Genomic DNA, 16,285 nt, shown 5'->3' with positions numbered 1-16,285 from the left:
CAAGAACAAGATAAACACACCAAACATGATACTGTACATCAGTTCAAGAGGTCATTTTGGTTCTGATTATAATCCCAAATCAGTCTTGTCGGTTCGTTGCGATCGCCGGGGTGGCATCTCCTCATATGGCTTGCCATATCTCCTCTGAGGTTGTAGTGATTGAAACACCCAGGAACTGGGCAGCGATATTCAACTGCCAGAGCAAACCTTTCCCATTCATCTCCTTGCATCAGTCTCAGGCGTCGATGTTTCACGAGATTTTTCGCACACGTTTGGAGATCACGTCTCACATCTTCTCTTTCGAGGTATGTATTAGCAAGTCGCCTCATTTTCTCCATTGTGACTTCGTCATATTGGTCCAACTTGATCTTTCCCCACTCCTCTGAATCCTCATCATTCAAGCGCCAGTATATTCCCCTCAACCCCAACGTATCGCGCATGGCTCTGTGTACGGCCTCAGGGTTGTCATATCTAAACCCTGCCCTTAACACGTTATAGGTGTCACGCCAACCCCCCCGAGGAGCTTGCCCGGGCCCGAAATGTGCAGGCGGACTCTGATACCCAGTCCCGATACTAACAATGGCACTGAAACGCTCAGCATACGTTTGAGGTTGGGGGCCCCAGCGTCTTAGCTCATTAACACCCTCGAGGGTTGGATTTTGAAGAACCAAGCCAGCATCTTTGAAGCGCCAAATGTTGCCATCAAGCGCCGCTATATCTTTGGGAATAAAATACGTCGGTGCTGCAGTGCAGGCGCGTGCAACCCACCACAATGGGCCCGTGAAAGCTGTTCCAAGATTTGGGTCTCCAGCATTGGTTTCCCTTGGAGTATCATAAGTCTGGAAACGATAATTCACCTCACCCAGCTCCCTTCCGTTTCTCATGATGGGTGACCACTGAGGATCGTAGACTTTTCCAAGAGCTGTTACAATACTTTTATTTCGACAGTTAGAAACAAATCTTATGGGTTGAGGATATCAGGTAAGCTCACGTGCTACAGACCCCATAGTCTGTTTTATTGAAAGACGCATTCGGAAATCCATATGGTCTATCTTGACTGGAATCGTGAGATCTAACGACGTTTTTAACAGCGGCGGTCAGCCGGTCGTGATCGTATTTGTTGATTGACAATCGAGGAAAGCTCAGATAAGGGAACCACCGAGGCGAGCCAAATACTTCTTGACCAAGTAACTGATATTGCTGCCTAGTATGGGTAACCGTCATACGAAGCCTCCCCAGCATCATAGCGATCAGTCTAGTGGCATCATCATCAGGGTTTGCCATGGAATGGGAAACTTATATGCCGTGACCTACCCGCCTGTGCTCGTACCAATGATGCAGTCAAAATAATGACAGGGCAGGAACGTGTTAATCTGTTCACCTGTTGCTGACCTCTCGATACCCTCCGGACGGTCAAGTGGGTGGAAGCTATGTTCAGCGGGATCGCGATTAGCGTTTGGCACATCCGTAAGTAGTTCATCCAAAATTTCTGCATCCCCCTCGATATCTCTAATGTAGCTCATTAGCCTTTCTAGCATGAGCATGCTTCCGTACCCACGCATCCCTCCCCCGTCTATATCTGTATCAGCAAGTTATTTGGCCAGGTAACGCTTCATTCTACTTACCAAAACTCAGCAGATTATATTTGACCCCGGGTAAGTTTTGCATTTCATGTGCCATGGCTCCACGGCGTGCAAAGAAAATAAGTTAATATGTATTTGCAAGGCAACATTCTGCTCGTTTTTCTTCGTTTGGCCTCTTTTATGTGCATGACTCTAGCCATCCAACCGACCTGTGATTCAAAGTGACGCAATTGAATGCAGCAGCTTTGAAGTCCAACCTGCAGTACCAGCAGTGTCACAACCGTGATCGAACCATGTTTCAAGAATTAGTTTCTCAAGACTGCTTAGCTAGTTGACCTCGATGTAGCCTTCGATACAGGGTCTGGACCTACAACAGGTGTGCTACATATTCGTGGTCATCATCATGGGAACCATTTGCACGTTACAGCTAGTCTACATCCGGCGCGAGTGCTAGTGATCATCGTCAACTCTAGAGGTGTAATACATGGGATAGGAGTAAATAATTTCGTATTAGAAGCTTGTTTTCTCAGGTAATCGGTTGATAAATCTTGGGTATATAGACAGTGGCTTTATGCGACCACTCTAGCCCCGATCACGGACTTACCTACATAGTCGTAAAGGATATGGAAGCCGCTCTTCCCTCCAGTCATAGATGAAATCTCCCACTAAGCTTTGAGGCCCTTCTTAAGGACGAGGTATGGCAAGGCTTGATGGAATTTTTCAACTTTTCGAACCTATAGATGGGTGCTGCTATTGACAACCTACTTCTAAGTAGCTTTCATGCACTGGGGTAATCTAAATGTATTCAAGTCTATATTCTGGTGTGGTATTTATCGGGTAATATATATATTAAGACTCCTTTTTGTGAATATAAAAGGGATGCTAAGAACACTATTCAAAATCTGGAAGATAGACCTATCGGCCTAGAGCTAGTTTGCGTGATATTTAGGTCTCCCGGTCCCCAGAATGCGATGTAGAGAGAAACACACCATACAAATCTAGTTTGCGCTCTCTAATCTTGGAATAAAGTTCTGCTGTATTCATATCCGGTCAGTTTAAGGTTAAAGTTCAGACAACTAGTGGAAAGCACATCCGTCAGCTGGAGGTAAACCCATATTGACCTTGAACACGAAGCAGCCCCTCATGGCCCGAAAAAGCTTGCTCTATATCACCGTGGGTGTGAATTTGGCCGGCGCTGGCGCCTGTGTCTTGTGATTTATTTGAAATAGATAATTCTGGTACTTGTGCGACCATGCCCTCTTTTAGAATTGTCCAGATGCAGGACTACTTTGGGGTATATTCTAGACCATCTATGGCCTGTCTAAAATTGTGAGTAGTCTCAGGCTGGCGAACATGCGAAAATTAAATCGAATGGTGATGATCGTACATTTGCCGCAACCGGCAACAAGGGACAGTTTGTCATACGGTAATATCATGTAACAAACTGAAGGTTGACCGAGCGAGGCTGGGTGCCATTGGTGATAATCTGTCAACAAGAGTCGGTATTCCCATACATCAAGCATCGCGCTCATCAATGAATGAACTGAGGGTCTAGATCCTTGAACTATCTCCCCTATCCTAGTAGGATAGAGGATACAGGGCGAGGAACATGGGGGGCAGAAGTGGCGTATCAATAACTTACATTCTTTACCATACGTTACCATACCGTGACCCACCGTTCTTCCGAGCTTTTCAACAGGGGAATAATGGACATTGTCATTAGGGTTTGGGAAACTATCAAAGAGTATAGGTGAAGCCGTTTTGCGAAAAGTCTGTAGTCGGTAGATACTAGGAGGCAGAATAGGAAATTCTCATGGTCTGTAGTATCTGTTACGTAAGTGGGCAGATGTATATTGTATTTTTGTAGCCACAGCGGCAATATATATTATTTGTTATGTCTTGCCTCATCTTAACTTCATCGTAGTAGTAGTACGAGAACATACTTGATCCCATTTGTCATGGTACACATGATAATCGCGAGACCAAGCCGAAGTGTATCCCAGATAGTCGAGTCGCAGGTAGTATCTTTCTGCGTAACCATCTGCACTTCCCTCATCCCCATAGAACCAGTACAGATAATTGTGGTTGATGAGAATCGGGCATTTGCCCATGGTCCTATTACCATAGCCTCTGTACCACTGCACGTTTCAGCTTACTACTAGACTTGCAGTATGCCCAAAGAGGTGGTGATCGCCTTGAATGTTATGTCCCTAGGAGATTTGACGCTCCTAGGAGCATTCTCCGTTCCTCCCGATGCATCGACCCGATTTGGGAGAACTATGTAGACAAATGTGTAACTAGATGGACTACGTAAACTATTTCGTTCTCAAGTATTGAGCAGATCACCCCTCAGCGGTCATCTCCTAGTTGACGAAAATGGCTCCGTTGTCTTCGACTTCATGCCTTTCTTGCAGGATTAAGTGGCAGGAAAACGAAAAAAAAAAAAAAAAAGACAGTGCGCCCCACAGATGGTACCTCTCACAGTGGATGCTATTCAGACTATGACATCCGACGCAAAATCCAACGGACGCCCTTTCTGAAGGTTCCTGTGTCTATAACGAAGGATCCTTAGTAGTTGAAGCAAAGATAAAATCAAGCAGGCGGCATAGGAACCGCTCACTTTCCTTGGATTGAATATCTCTTTTCGCTTCATCTTCCTGTACTGCTAGTTGGTGAGCTTGCTGCGCTTGTTCGTTAAATCTCTCTGCCTCTTCATGATACGACCTTTCCCTGTCACGGTCACCTGCGTCAGCAGCTCTTCTAGCAGCATCTTCACGTCGCGCCGCTTCGAACTGTAGCTCGACAGCTTGACGTCTTTCTGATAGTAAGTTTCATTAGTATAAAATAGCAAACATGCAGAGTTGACCCACCGCTTGGAAGTTTGATCAGTAGAATCATAGCTGGTTTACAATCCAACCGAACACTTCATACACACAAAGGTAAATCCCGTCGCCAATTATCGAGGTCAGCAAGCGTAGCTATACCTTTGAGAAGCCGTAAGATAGGAGCTCTCGAAAAAGGAATTATGGCAACATGCGGTAGACTTTTCAGCCTTGTTGAATCGTCTCGTTAACGTCACGATGACAGGCTACAGCATACACGAGCTTGCTCACGTGATTTGGCCTTTTATACACTACTGAGCCATCGGTTTCTGTAGTGACAATTTATCCAGTATATTTTCAGAGGATGTATGTAATTTTCGCGGTATCTTCATTGGCTCCTTAGTACTTAGCTAGCATTGTTGATGTCTATATATACATATATATAGCTGACGTTAGTGAGGAATTTGCTACGTTTAGTATTTAGCTGGGTTAAGGGTATTCAAGGGCGTTCAAGGGGTATGCAAATGAGTGATGAAAACTGTTAATAACATCCTTTACGGAACCTCGCCCGAATTTACGTGGGGAAGATCACGTCAGCGAAGTCGGTCGGTCGCCTGACCTTACAGTCACAATGATCAGATATAGCTCAGGATATGAACATGAGGACTTCCATTGCACTTTTAGCTTCTTATAGCTTATTTAAATTTCTGGGATCGGATTGACAATTATATGCCTAGGATGTCTTCCGACTTCGAGAGGCATGAGTTCAACCTCCCTACTGCGCCGGAAAGACGTGGGTACAGGCGTCTTGCGGATTTCATGGCCTGGGAACCTGGGGTGGCTATCTTTCCTCGATTCCAGTCCGCCAACCTATTTAATCTGTTGGGCCTGCAAGCGGAGGTTTGTCAGTTACAAGAAGAGCTAGCGAACATCATGCGAAAGGACGATCAAAGTTCGGACCTGCTGCGGAGGGCCTACTCAGTAAACTGGTCTGCTCTTCAGACTGGTGATAATGGAAATAGTGAACAGCGATTGAAAATTCTAGAGCTGAGATCAAAGCTTGCCGAATATAGTACGCATGTGCAATCTCCTGCGGAAAGAGGGTACCAGGTCAGTGTACGCATCATCTGACTTGAATCTTAGATTCGGCTCTCATGTCACAGATAGCTATTAATCAACAACCAAACCCTCAGGCTGACGAACTCGAGTACCTCCGCGACTGGCTAAAAGTCGAAGTTAGTGAGAACAGTGGGCTGCATGGTCCAGGTTCACTAGTGTGGTTTCCTGAACAGGGCGATGAACCTAATCTGAAGGACAAACTGGTGGTTCTGTCTTCTAAAAACGTAAATCAAGACAAGTTCACCAGATTCATTCTCAAGCATGCTGGGAAGTTATTGCTCAGTCTTCCCTTTATTCCTGTCAAGGTAGGCACTGATACGCTGTTTTCGGCTCTCTATCGTAAGGTCCATCTGTTAACCTATCCAGCGCCGGAACTTTCCTACTCGCGAAAGCTTAGGCAATCGGCCCGTTTTCCAGATCTATAGCTCCTCCGACGATATTATCTCTGTAGGTAACAAGATCGCGACTGTCCTCGCCAGCCTTCTCACCACCATCCCTGTTGTTGTTCTGAACTTCATCTCTAGTATCAATCTGCGACTAGGCCTCATTGTTATGTTTACTCTTCTTTTTTCATCGGTTTTGGCTTTCATGGGTAACGCGAGCCGTGTGGAGGTGTTTGGGGCATCCGCGGCTTTTGCAGCCGTGCAAGTTGTCTTTGTGGGTAGTGTGAGTAGACCTTGAGAAGCCCATGTCTATTCTCATTATCATTATCATTGATTTCTCCGGCTCTTCGCAGCCTTACGTTTCATATAGCCTCCTCCAGTGCCAGTGTGGCTGGGTAATTCATGTACGTATGCTTGTCTCCCTTAGGACCTTCTCGGTCTCTTGATTTCACTGTTTAATCGTTTCGTCGCCATGGCAAATTGGATCACAGATTTGACACCTTCCTTATTTGGTGTCCAGTGGATTTGAGGGCCAGCTTCCTGCCCAAGATCCATGCTGTGCTTATCTTCCACCTAGTGCCAGAGATGCATCCCCATACGGAATCTCTCATTGTTGTTCTCGTCTCGCCACGAAGTGTTTCCCGTTGTCTGCAGTCAAATAGGAAGTGATAGATTGTTTCTGGTCCTTCTTGGCAGTTGCAAGTGTTGTCTAGATCTCGTCGAATTCGATAGAGGTATCTATTCAAAACGGGCATGGCCAGTTCGCAATTGTGCGAGAATTGACGCATGCACACTATAAAGCTAGTCGTACACAACCTTGGTGTGTCGCCCAGGGAGTCATGCGTCGAACACCCCTTTGTATACTTGCCAGAAGGATCCTGCCAGAGCTGCCGTCTATCATCTATGTTCTTGTCTGAGCTCTTGTCGCGTCCTTCTCCCTATGGCTGATAATACTTGCCTAGAAGCCCAGTCTGGTGGGTTCTAGTGTTGAGGCCTTCCTAGCTGGCGAAATGAGCGGTTGCCTTCGCCAGTGGTATCCCTGGAGCGCCCTGTTCCTTGCTAACCAATGTCTATTACAACCACGATTTCCCAGTCAGTATGTTATCTCCTGCATTTGCCCCCTCTTGTCGCTTTTGTGTTTGGAATTGTTATCTAATCGGCGTTGCTATGACTCTGGGCGCCAAGTTCGTCTATCTATCTACTACCCTTCCACCACCGAGATGTCCTGCTTGTCGGATTATGTTTCCCGCTCGGCCTGGCGTCATATAATGAATGTATACTTGTCTACGCGTTGCATTTCTGACATGATGCAGATCAGCGAGAACAGACAACACTAAAGGGCACGCTCATATCATGTGCTTATAATACCTCACATTGGATAAAAATGCCGACATCGTTTTGTTCAGGCTACAATTAGTCACAATATTGTTTATCGATGTACCGAGGGTCCACGAGCACCAAGCTGTCCTATCTCATTGGACCCACTCACATCACTACTACTGCTCGAGAGTCCAGAGCTTAATCTAGTTCAGCATCCACAGCCAGATCAACTTCTAGTGGAACGAACGATAGGATCGACAAGTCTTTGCAGATAAGCGAACTTTATTTTATCCCACATACAGTGAAGTACACGTGGCCCGGCGCATTGGGAGGACAGCGCATCGAGCACAAGAAACAAAAACAGAAACAAAAAGCAAAACGGGTATCTATGCATACATGCGGAACTTAACCGTCAATCATAGCATCATCCGGACCAGCCTAAAGAGGAAACCCCGACAGATGTCACCTTCAAGCAGGCCAAGGGGCTTAAGCCATAGATGCCTTGCGCGAAATAGTGATCTCACTGGACCGACGGACGGCTTCGTGCCGCTGCCGATCGGCTTCCAGGGTTTGGGCGAACTTGCTTCTGGCGCGGATCTCAGGGCCCTTCCAGTAGAAAATGTAGATGGGCACCGTCACCAGGACGGACAAGCAGCCGAGAATCGTGCTCGCCCATTGCAGGTGGAACCGGCCACCGATATTGGTGTACATGGGGGTGGCGTACATGGCCGAGAGTCCGGCGAGCAGGTCTCGCGCGAAGCCATTGCCTCCCGTTGCAGACGCGGAGTATTCGCCATACGCGGCAACCATGTAGTCGATAGTCGCCATGTAGATGCCGTAGTTGGCAATGGCGATCAGGAACACAAATACTAATGGCACAATCCAGTGGGTGTACTCGGGGCCCATTGAGGTCCAGGCAAATCCAAACAATCCTATCGTTTCGAGTGGCGCGATGAAGAGTAAGAGGAGAAGGCGTCGCTCGGCGAAGCGAGACGCATTTCCTTCCCGGCGTCTTACCACTTGTTGACGGTAGATGTCGGGTAGGAAGATGCCGTAGGCAAACAAGTAGCCGATCACAATGGCAATGAAGCACAGACCGATCTGAACGGCATTGAAACCCCACTGTGCAAAGACCAGGGAGAATGACTCAATGCAGGTGAAGATCAGCGCGTCGGAGAAACCAGAGAGCAAAGAGAGGAAGAGCACAATTGGTTCGCAGAGAAACATTTCAAAGGGTCGGCGCCAAATGTGAAGGACCTCCTTGATATCTAGTCGGGAGGCCTTGAGCTCATTCGGCCCATACACATTAGGATCCTCGCCGGTTTGCCGTCGGCGTTTTGCCTCTCGGTCAAGAAGGATCGTCGATCGAGTCTCACACACAAGGAAAAAGTGCAGGAGTTGTGTAGCAACACCAAAGATAAGCTGGATCCAGAAGTTCCACCGCCAGTTCAGCCATTGCTGCATCATTCCACCAAATATCGGTCCAATGGTGGTGCCTCCCACGGAAGACAAGACCACGTAAGCGACAGCGAAGCCCTGGTCGTTGGGCTCCCACATGTCCGCCGTCATTCCGAGAGTCACAGAGCCCCCTGCTGAGCTAATGCCACCAAGGCCACGACAGACAACCATGGTGGCGAAGTTAGGAGCAAGGGCACATGGTATCTGCCAGATGTTCACAAACAGAAGACTGAGCTGCATTATAGGCCACCGGCCATACTCCTCACTCCATGGGGCCCAAAGCTCACAGCCGAACGCGTATGTGACCAGGAAGATCATTTGGCCTACACGGGCCGCCTGTTCACTGATATGGAAGTGTTCAGAGAGTTGCGGAACCGCATTGGCATAGGTGCTGCTATTGAAATTCATCGACATTTGCACGACAAATATGACCGTAAGGATGGTCCATTTCTTGTACCAAGGGAAACAGAAGCCCAGCTTCTCGTAGCAGTCATCCTCGGTAAGTTCTCGTTTGACAGGGCCGTGGAACTTCCCTTGAATTTCACTGTCATCATCTGGCTGTGTGGCATGCTCCGCATGCATATTCTCAGGTTGGCGCGTTGGACTCAAGGCGCCCTGCTTTCGCGAAGGCTTCTCTAAAAGTTCTTTTGTGTCCATGATGGCAAATTGTTCCTTAGGTGTAAAGAAACACTGCTGTTGTGGGATTCATGAGATCAATTCGAACAAAACAGGCCGAGATCGTACGGCCAATGAAAAGATCAGGCGAGGATTCAAGTCCTGTACCGGCAGAACAAAGGCTGGGCGAGGACAAGGAACGGGAAGGTGGGTGGATGTAGTAGGGATGGAGAAGGCCTCACCAAGAACAAGGCGGGCGTCTTATATAGTAAGTAAGATCATATCCCTCGGCCCTGGAGAGCCAACATCGGAGGAGGGTGCTTGATTGCACCGCTGAGGGAAATCAATGGTGGCCAGACGTCATGAACATCGGAGTATCCGAGGAAACGATTGTAGTGTGTAGCAGGCGTGCGGAGGGAGCAGCTCCGATATCGATCGATCGCCGTGGGGCCATGGCCGGGACGATCAATGAAAATGCCTGGAACGCTCTGGATTAACTTTCATTGCTTCTCTCCACATTCCTGCGTCGATGAGGGATAGCCGCACATGGCACACTCAGGTGTCACAACGCACTGCGCCTTGTACCCAACGCCTGCAAAGGCCCCCCCTGACAAAAAGAAAGCAAGAATTTGACCAAATCTCGGTTTTCTATGACAAATGAGGCCGAGCTACACACCTTTATCGGCTTTACCCCAACAAAACGCCAGTGCCCAAGCCATGAAATAGCTTTGATAGAGGCATTGGACTGTCGCGCCAATCAGCGGTTCGAACGGTTGTCGGGGTACCTAAAGCGGTAATCCGGCCAGCGACCGCATCAAGTCGTGGAAGCTGTTTGGTCCATCCCAACTCCAGACACCACATGACGCCATTCCAGAGGCAAAGGAGTCTTGACAAATCCGGTCTGCATGGGGAAATCCACGTTCTTACTGAATGTAACCCTGCAGCATGGCCATCCATGGACCGGCAAAGCGACCTACCGCTTGACATGAAGTGCATTCGATTGACTAGGCAGGCATATTCAACGTAGAGAATGGTAATACTTGATAGCAAGATAGTATCACTTCATGGGGCGAGCAAATGGCATCACCTGCTCTAGAACATGCACCTTCGACAGGGTGCACCGCCACATTCCTAGGGGTTGCTTCTAGACAATCTACACAAAAGAACTCCTTACCGAACCACTTTGTAGAGTATTTCCAGGTTGATGCCGGTTATCCCTTGCTTCCGACAAGGGAAGTCGGCAACAGCGCACTTCCGCCGTCGCGTGGCTGCCGGAAAAGAGACCGAGGGTTGTCATCGACAACCGAACAGCAAGACGACATGTAGCCTTCGATAACGAGTGTCAGCACCCAATCGCGTTCAAGGCTGCATTCACGGTGTCTTTGACAGGTTCGGGATTCTGTCTTTTCTGGCACCTTCTTGGCACTGCACCTTCTTGGCATTACCACTACATTCATGAGGTGCTGCGTCTGGTAGCACGAGAACCATCCCGAGATGATGAAGATGGTTGACCGAGCCGGAAACGTTTCGGGCCGGCATCGGCAGGGCTGCTGCAACGGCTTTCTCATGGAATGTAACCCACTCATGATGGCCTACTGGTCGTCCAATCCATCGCTCATTGAGATGGCAGGATGCATAGGTCGGACACCGAACACTGAACAACTGTCAGAATTCAAGTCTTGCGTGTCCTGGTATCATTGACGCCACCCGAAGTACACTCCGAGACCAGAGCAGATAGACTGAAATATTCTTGTGTAGCTCAACTATCATGGTGTTTGCCAGACATTGTGGCGATAACAAGCCAGGAATCAAGGCATTGTTGATACGGAGTCCGGACAGACCCTCGTGGTTATCCGTGGAAGATGTCCTCTTGATGCAATTCCATTGGCCTTGCTTGCATGGGGTGCAAGATGTTACATTCCTCGAATGTAACCTGGCGGTGCCGGCAGGCATGAAGGGAGAAATGAGGAAGAATGAGCGAGGAATGAGAAGGAAAAGGATGCACGCCCTTGCACACTCGGCAATTGTTGCTTCCCGTATCCCGGGGGCGCCGAAACATTCCCCATTGGGAAGGGAAACACCAGTCCATCTGCCATCGTGCACCAAGTCTACTTAGCTATCTACATTCTGCATGACCCGACAAAACTGGCCCCTTGCTGACTCCCCCACGCTGTCTTCCGATTTGGCAGCATCATTCGGCCTATGACCTCCAGATGAAGGAGAAACCCCAACTCTTGCCCGCTGAAAAGCAAATAATAGACGCCAATCGCTGATCCACAACGCACCGGGAGTTCGGTTAGAGTATGCCGGACCCGCAATCTACCCTTCAGCCAGCCCCTCCGAAAGTCAAATGCCGGGTGCTAATCATCGTCTTTCAAAGGTTGATCTAGATCGCGATCCAACCCCACACCCTTCCATCCCTCTTCTCTTATCATGACTCGGATGCCGCTCAGTACGGAGACCCCATGACACGCCCACTGCCCATGTGTCCTGCCGACCCCGTGATCTAGACAGGCCGAAAGAACCCCTTTTCTGACTTCCAGCGATGGTAGAGTGGGTGAAAGCCATCATGGAGCTCTAGACTGGCCTAGATTGTGAAGAGACCACCGCGTGATAGATTAGGGTCTTCAGCAGACAATGCAGGTAAGTTGACAAGGTCTATGAGCCTTAAGGACCAGACTGTATCTCAAACAGGCAGGAGTGGGGTGAAAGTTTAATGGTGCACATTGATCCCTCTCCGGGAAAGTGTGCTTCTGCTTGCCAGACCGTGAACAAAGCCAAGGTCTTGTCTTCTTTCACTTTCACCTTCACCACCTACAGGTTATGATCAGAAGCACCACCTAAATGTTACCATGGAGGAGTTGTATGTCATCCACGGGGTGATGGCTTTCGCATACCTCCTCCCACAAAGAATTCTCAATGACATCATCAAAAATAAGCTGGTCGTTCAGAGGTAGCTGAAACCAATCGAAAGCATTTTCCGTGGGATCTAAGTCGCCGGAAATGCTCATTGATTCCACTGCTATGGTTGGTGTTCCTATTTGCCCCGCGGAAGCAGAACCATTACATTCAGCTCCGCGGCTCTGGACGGATGGTTTGGTGGTATCCGGCTGAATTGATGCGTCTCCGTCATGTTCTAAAGATGTAAGAGCGTTCATTGCGCGACGACTGTTATTGTTTGTCGGACTCATTTGGCTTAAGAAGTGGTGATTGAGGCGATAAAGGTGTGTTGTTCGTTGCGACAGGCTGACATCGGCCGACTTGGAGTTCAGAAGATGCATGAGCGATGAAGTTGCCAGGCTATGGACATCCAATGGGGACAGGGATTCCTATCATAGTTCAATGTCACAAATTAGACTTCATTGTGGATAGTGGTTGTGACCGGTCAAGCAGAATTTACCAGTGAGTAGAAGTTTTTATACGCATTAACAATGGATGTTATGCGAATGGCAGAAAAGGTTGCTGATTGAACATGCACCATTTGCGGGCGCTTGGCATCTTCTAGGTCGTGCATTGCTGGGACCGCCTTGATAAAGGGACGATGAAGCATGATTTTCAAAGTGTGATACAGTAAACTATACATTCGTTAGCTTCCCAACATTGACATTGTGCCCCTTCGGGATTGTATACTTGAATTGGTATACAGGTGGGCTTAGTTGCTTTGTAGCACTAGCAGGGAGTCTAAGGGGACTAGGTAAGTTGTTGTAGAATTCGGACATGGCAACATGGGTTTTTGTGGCTTTCTCTTCCTTTTCATGAATGCTTAGGGGAGATGTGAAAGCATAACTGAGGCATGGTCAGCTCAGACCTTACAACGGGCTGTTTAGCACTCAACAGTGCCCTTCATGAGTGATAAGAAACTCACATTTCGTCTAGGACAGGAGATACCATGCGTAACAGGTTACACGCATATTGGAAATTCGACATACTGGAATATACCAATCCCGGGTCCGCGTTGTCAGATGTCGGCCATAGGCGATATTCGACACTTGGAATGATTGGTACTGGTGCTGGACACATGCCACCGTCGCGTAGAGCACTTGGCTGCCCGAGAATTTGCGCTATATGCCTAGTACAATGTTAGCTATATTCAATTCATGATTTCATGGACGATGCAAACTTCTCCAGCAGCCATATACCCCACCATGCAAGTGATCGGGCTTCCTGGGCTTCCTGTGAGCCCGGTATAGATTCATCGATATTAGAAGACTCGACATGAAGCCTCAGTGTCAAGGAATGTCGGATCGCAATCCCTGAAACTCATGTTAATATATGTTGTATCAAAGAAGTCATCAGGCAGGTTTACCAATATACTGCGAAGCAGACGACAGGCTGTCGACAGCTAACTCCCTCAGAGCAATGAGAGCTGCTGCCACAGCCAGGGACAGACTTGGATATTCTATTTGGGCGAGTAGTTTGTCTTTAGCATATTTGGCAATGGCCTCGGCTGACGTTCCCCAGATGCGAAGCTGTGCATCACTGGCATACTGGGCACTGAGGGCGAGTACAGCTACCAAGAGGGTTGGGGTGGCATAGTTGTTGACTCCACCTTGGATTAACTCTTTGCGGAACAGAGGCTCGTGGACTAGCACTGGCCATGTATTTCTCCAGGTCCAGAAGTCTTCCAGGAGCTGAGATTGTGCGTCTGGATTAATCGGCTGTCCTGGTAATAATTCACCGTTTCCTGAGATGGTCTCCGGGCTACAGAATGTCTGTTCCTTATCATGCTCCTTAGAGCAGAACACTCCATACGCCCCTGACAGTCGGAAATCTAGCTTGAAGCCCGGACGTACTTGTGATCCAGGGTCTAGACTTGGAGCCTCCGGGGCTTGGTCGTTGTTAGCTAAGCCCACATTCGGAAACGTATCATTCTCTATAACATTCCCAGCCGCTGCAAGCTGATGTTCTAAGAAAGCAATCCTCGAATGAAGCGCATGGATATAGCACTTGGTAGGAGGTCTGAAACTGTATCAGCACGGAGCCCTGCAATAGTCTAAAGAGAACTGACTTTCGCTTCTCAAGATGATACGTGTATCCGCATTCACGATTTTCTCTCTCGCAGACCTGACAAATAGGCTTCTGGCCATCACACTATGTTCTGGGTCAGGACCGCAGACAGCTGCTAATATGTGTCTTGAGACTCACCCGGCGTTTCTTCTTTCTACATGATGTACAGGCAATGGAGACCCGCTGTCTCCTTTCTGTAGCTGGCATGTTCAGGTTAGCGAAGAAAAAAAATGAGAGAAGAGATATTGAAACAATGGGCCTGACGATATTGCTTGAAAATGCGCGACCCTTGATATTGTGGGCCCTGAGCGGGGTGGTTTGTCAGCAGCCAAAAGGGACCAGCTTAGTTAACTATTTAAAGTTGAAGATCTTACCTTTTTGTACTAGCCCGATAAGAACACCTGGCGTTCGAAATCTATGCAAATATACCAGTTTAAGTCTAAGATGGACGTACAATTCTAATCTGAGAGCTATATCTGGCATTCATTATTAGGTAATACTTCTAGCTAAACGATATCTTACGATTTAAAGCTATGATACGTCTTTTTTTCTTCTCCACAAAGCCTGCATCATTCATACAATAATCCTATCCTCTCCTATTCACAACCGACAACGGCACATAGAATGTATGAGTGGTACTTTCCCAACTATAATAGCACTTATCATGCTCTAAGCCTGATGATCCCCGCCCCTGCGTGCATTCCACTCCCGATCAAACCGAGTAAGCGCTCTCTGCGCGGTTGGCACGCAATCCAGCGCCTTTATTGTGGTCCTTTCCGGACAGCTGACCATATACCATACCGCGTCCGCCAGATCCTCTGGTACCAACGGTTCATAACCATAGAAGAACTCATCCATCGCGTTCTGATCATACTTGACCCGCTGGAGATGAAAGTGGCTGACCACACAGCCGGGCCGGAGGACCGAGACACGGATATTTGACCCGGCCGTTTCCATCCGCAAACTGTTCGTAAATGCCTCAAGACAGGCCTTATTTGCATGGTAAACGGCCTCGCCATCGAAAGGAGGGCATTCGAGCCCCGTTACCGACGAGACATTTATGATGGTCCCGCGTTTCCTGGGCCACATACTCTGGTTCAGGACACTGTGAGTCATGTACATCACTCCTGTTATATTCGTTCCATTCATTTGCTCCACCATCTCAATAGGGAGTTCCCAGAACCTTCCTGGTGCACCAAGAGCAAGTCCAGCCTTTAACGAAAGTTAGCTGTTAGCAAACACCATTTTCGCTCAATCCCGCCAAGCAAGCTTACATTGTTGATTAACACCTCGATATCTCCTAAAGTAGATACAACACGTTTCACAACCGCGTCGACGTCCCCATGGCTCTGTATATCAATACTATAGGCGCCAACCTTGATATTGGGGCATTTGCTCTCAATTCGAGCTTTCACAGCCTCTAGCTTGTCCTAATTTCGAGTTAATACCTACCGCGAAACAGTGGTTCTTCGAAGCATTACCTTACTTCTGGCCAACAGAGCTACATTCATTCCCTTCTCTGCCAAGGTCATGGCAATGGCCTCGCCGATGCCCATAGAGGCGCCGGTCTGTAAATGGCAGCCGACATTGTTAGCAATAGCCGCCGAAACGACGCGGAATGCAGGACTCACGATCACGGCAGTACGGCCTTTCAGGTAAGCTTCCATTATGAGGCAGTCAAGTAATCTGTCAAACGATGATTGCTTCCTAAGGGATGTTGCAACCCGTCCTGAGGGCTTGTTATAGACCTGCCCACCTGCCGTGGGGGATCACTCATCGCGGGTGGGGTTGGCGGGTAATGCCCTTCCGAAGTGGAGAACCCCGACTTAGCTATGATATCAGCGTAGACTGACGCAGAGTATATACTACGCCTCTACTTGTAAGAGCGCAACGACATATAAAATAGGTCAATGATGACAAGCTAACTTAGGACTCTGTAAAATTCTGCCATCTTGTCCTTTTGTATCTCGAAAGTTGT

General features: G+C 48.2%; 7 protein-coding genes across 7 annotated transcripts; 1 reads left to right on the top strand and 6 right to left on the bottom strand.

The window, feature by feature from the left end:
- Nucleotides 1–38: 38 nt before the first annotated feature.
- Nucleotides 39–1,668, bottom strand: ASPBRDRAFT_675270 (uncharacterized protein; the record flags this gene model as incomplete). Its single annotated transcript, XM_067628911.1, has 4 exons — nt 39–922; nt 999–1,255; nt 1,315–1,573; nt 1,626–1,668. 4 exons carry the CDS (start codon nt 1,666–1,668, stop codon nt 39–41), a joined length of 1,443 nt encoding a protein of 480 aa, XP_067479447.1.
- A 2,350-nt stretch (nt 1,669–4,018) lies between these two features.
- ASPBRDRAFT_43595 (uncharacterized protein) lies at nt 4,019–4,572 on the bottom strand. The gene is made up of 3 exons (XM_067625028.1): nt 4,454–4,572; nt 4,204–4,401; nt 4,019–4,135 (listed from the first exon to the last, which is right to left on the bottom strand). Exons 1-3 carry the CDS (start codon nt 4,479–4,481, stop codon nt 4,083–4,085), a joined length of 279 nt encoding a protein of 92 aa, XP_067479446.1. The 5' UTR covers nt 4,482–4,572; the 3' UTR covers nt 4,019–4,082.
- A 571-nt stretch (nt 4,573–5,143) lies between these two features.
- ASPBRDRAFT_207437 (uncharacterized protein) lies at nt 5,144–6,303 on the top strand (the record flags this gene model as incomplete). Its single annotated transcript, XM_067621800.1, has 3 exons — nt 5,144–5,477; nt 5,549–5,829; nt 5,891–6,303. The coding sequence occupies 3 exons, from the start codon at nt 5,144–5,146 to the stop codon at nt 6,203–6,205; spliced, it is 930 nt and encodes a 309-aa protein (XP_067479445.1). The 3' UTR covers nt 6,206–6,303.
- A 1,410-nt stretch (nt 6,304–7,713) lies between these two features.
- Nucleotides 7,714–9,342, bottom strand: ASPBRDRAFT_125900 (uncharacterized protein; the record flags this gene model as incomplete). Its single annotated transcript, XM_067617829.1, has 1 exon — nt 7,714–9,342. One exon carries the CDS (start codon nt 9,340–9,342, stop codon nt 7,714–7,716), a length of 1,629 nt encoding a protein of 542 aa, XP_067479444.1.
- Nucleotides 9,343–10,040: 698 nt separating this feature from the next.
- Nucleotides 10,041–11,044, bottom strand: ASPBRDRAFT_675261 (uncharacterized protein). The gene is made up of 3 exons (XM_067628910.1): nt 11,008–11,044; nt 10,362–10,954; nt 10,041–10,238 (listed from the first exon to the last, which is right to left on the bottom strand). The coding sequence occupies exon 2, from the start codon at nt 10,884–10,886 to the stop codon at nt 10,512–10,514; it is 375 nt and encodes a 124-aa protein (XP_067479443.1). The 5' UTR covers nt 10,887–10,954; nt 11,008–11,044; the 3' UTR covers nt 10,041–10,238; nt 10,362–10,511.
- A 1,096-nt stretch (nt 11,045–12,140) lies between these two features.
- On the bottom strand, nt 12,141–14,514 carry ASPBRDRAFT_125509 (uncharacterized protein; the record flags this gene model as incomplete). The annotated part of the gene is made up of 8 exons (XM_067617795.1): nt 12,141–12,629; nt 12,701–12,875; nt 12,931–13,086; nt 13,166–13,369; nt 13,421–13,553; nt 13,607–14,265; nt 14,309–14,391; nt 14,446–14,514. The coding sequence occupies 8 exons, from the start codon at nt 14,512–14,514 to the stop codon at nt 12,141–12,143; spliced, it is 1,968 nt and encodes a 655-aa protein (XP_067479442.1).
- Nucleotides 14,515–14,976: 462 nt separating this feature from the next.
- Nucleotides 14,977–15,974, bottom strand: ASPBRDRAFT_55414 (SDR family oxidoreductase; the record flags this gene model as incomplete). The annotated part of the gene is made up of 4 exons (XM_067627384.1): nt 14,977–15,519; nt 15,582–15,737; nt 15,789–15,875; nt 15,939–15,974. The coding sequence occupies 4 exons, from the start codon at nt 15,972–15,974 to the stop codon at nt 14,977–14,979; spliced, it is 822 nt and encodes a 273-aa protein (XP_067479441.1).
- Nucleotides 15,975–16,285: the final 311 nt, after the last annotated feature.

Source organism: Aspergillus brasiliensis (genome assembly GCF_001889945.1).
Source record: "Aspergillus brasiliensis CBS 101740 unplaced genomic scaffold ASPBRscaffold_6, whole genome shotgun sequence".
Lineage (NCBI taxonomy): Eukaryota > Fungi > Ascomycota > Eurotiomycetes > Eurotiales > Aspergillaceae > Aspergillus > Aspergillus brasiliensis.
This window is presented reverse-complemented; position numbering and strand designations above follow the sequence as displayed.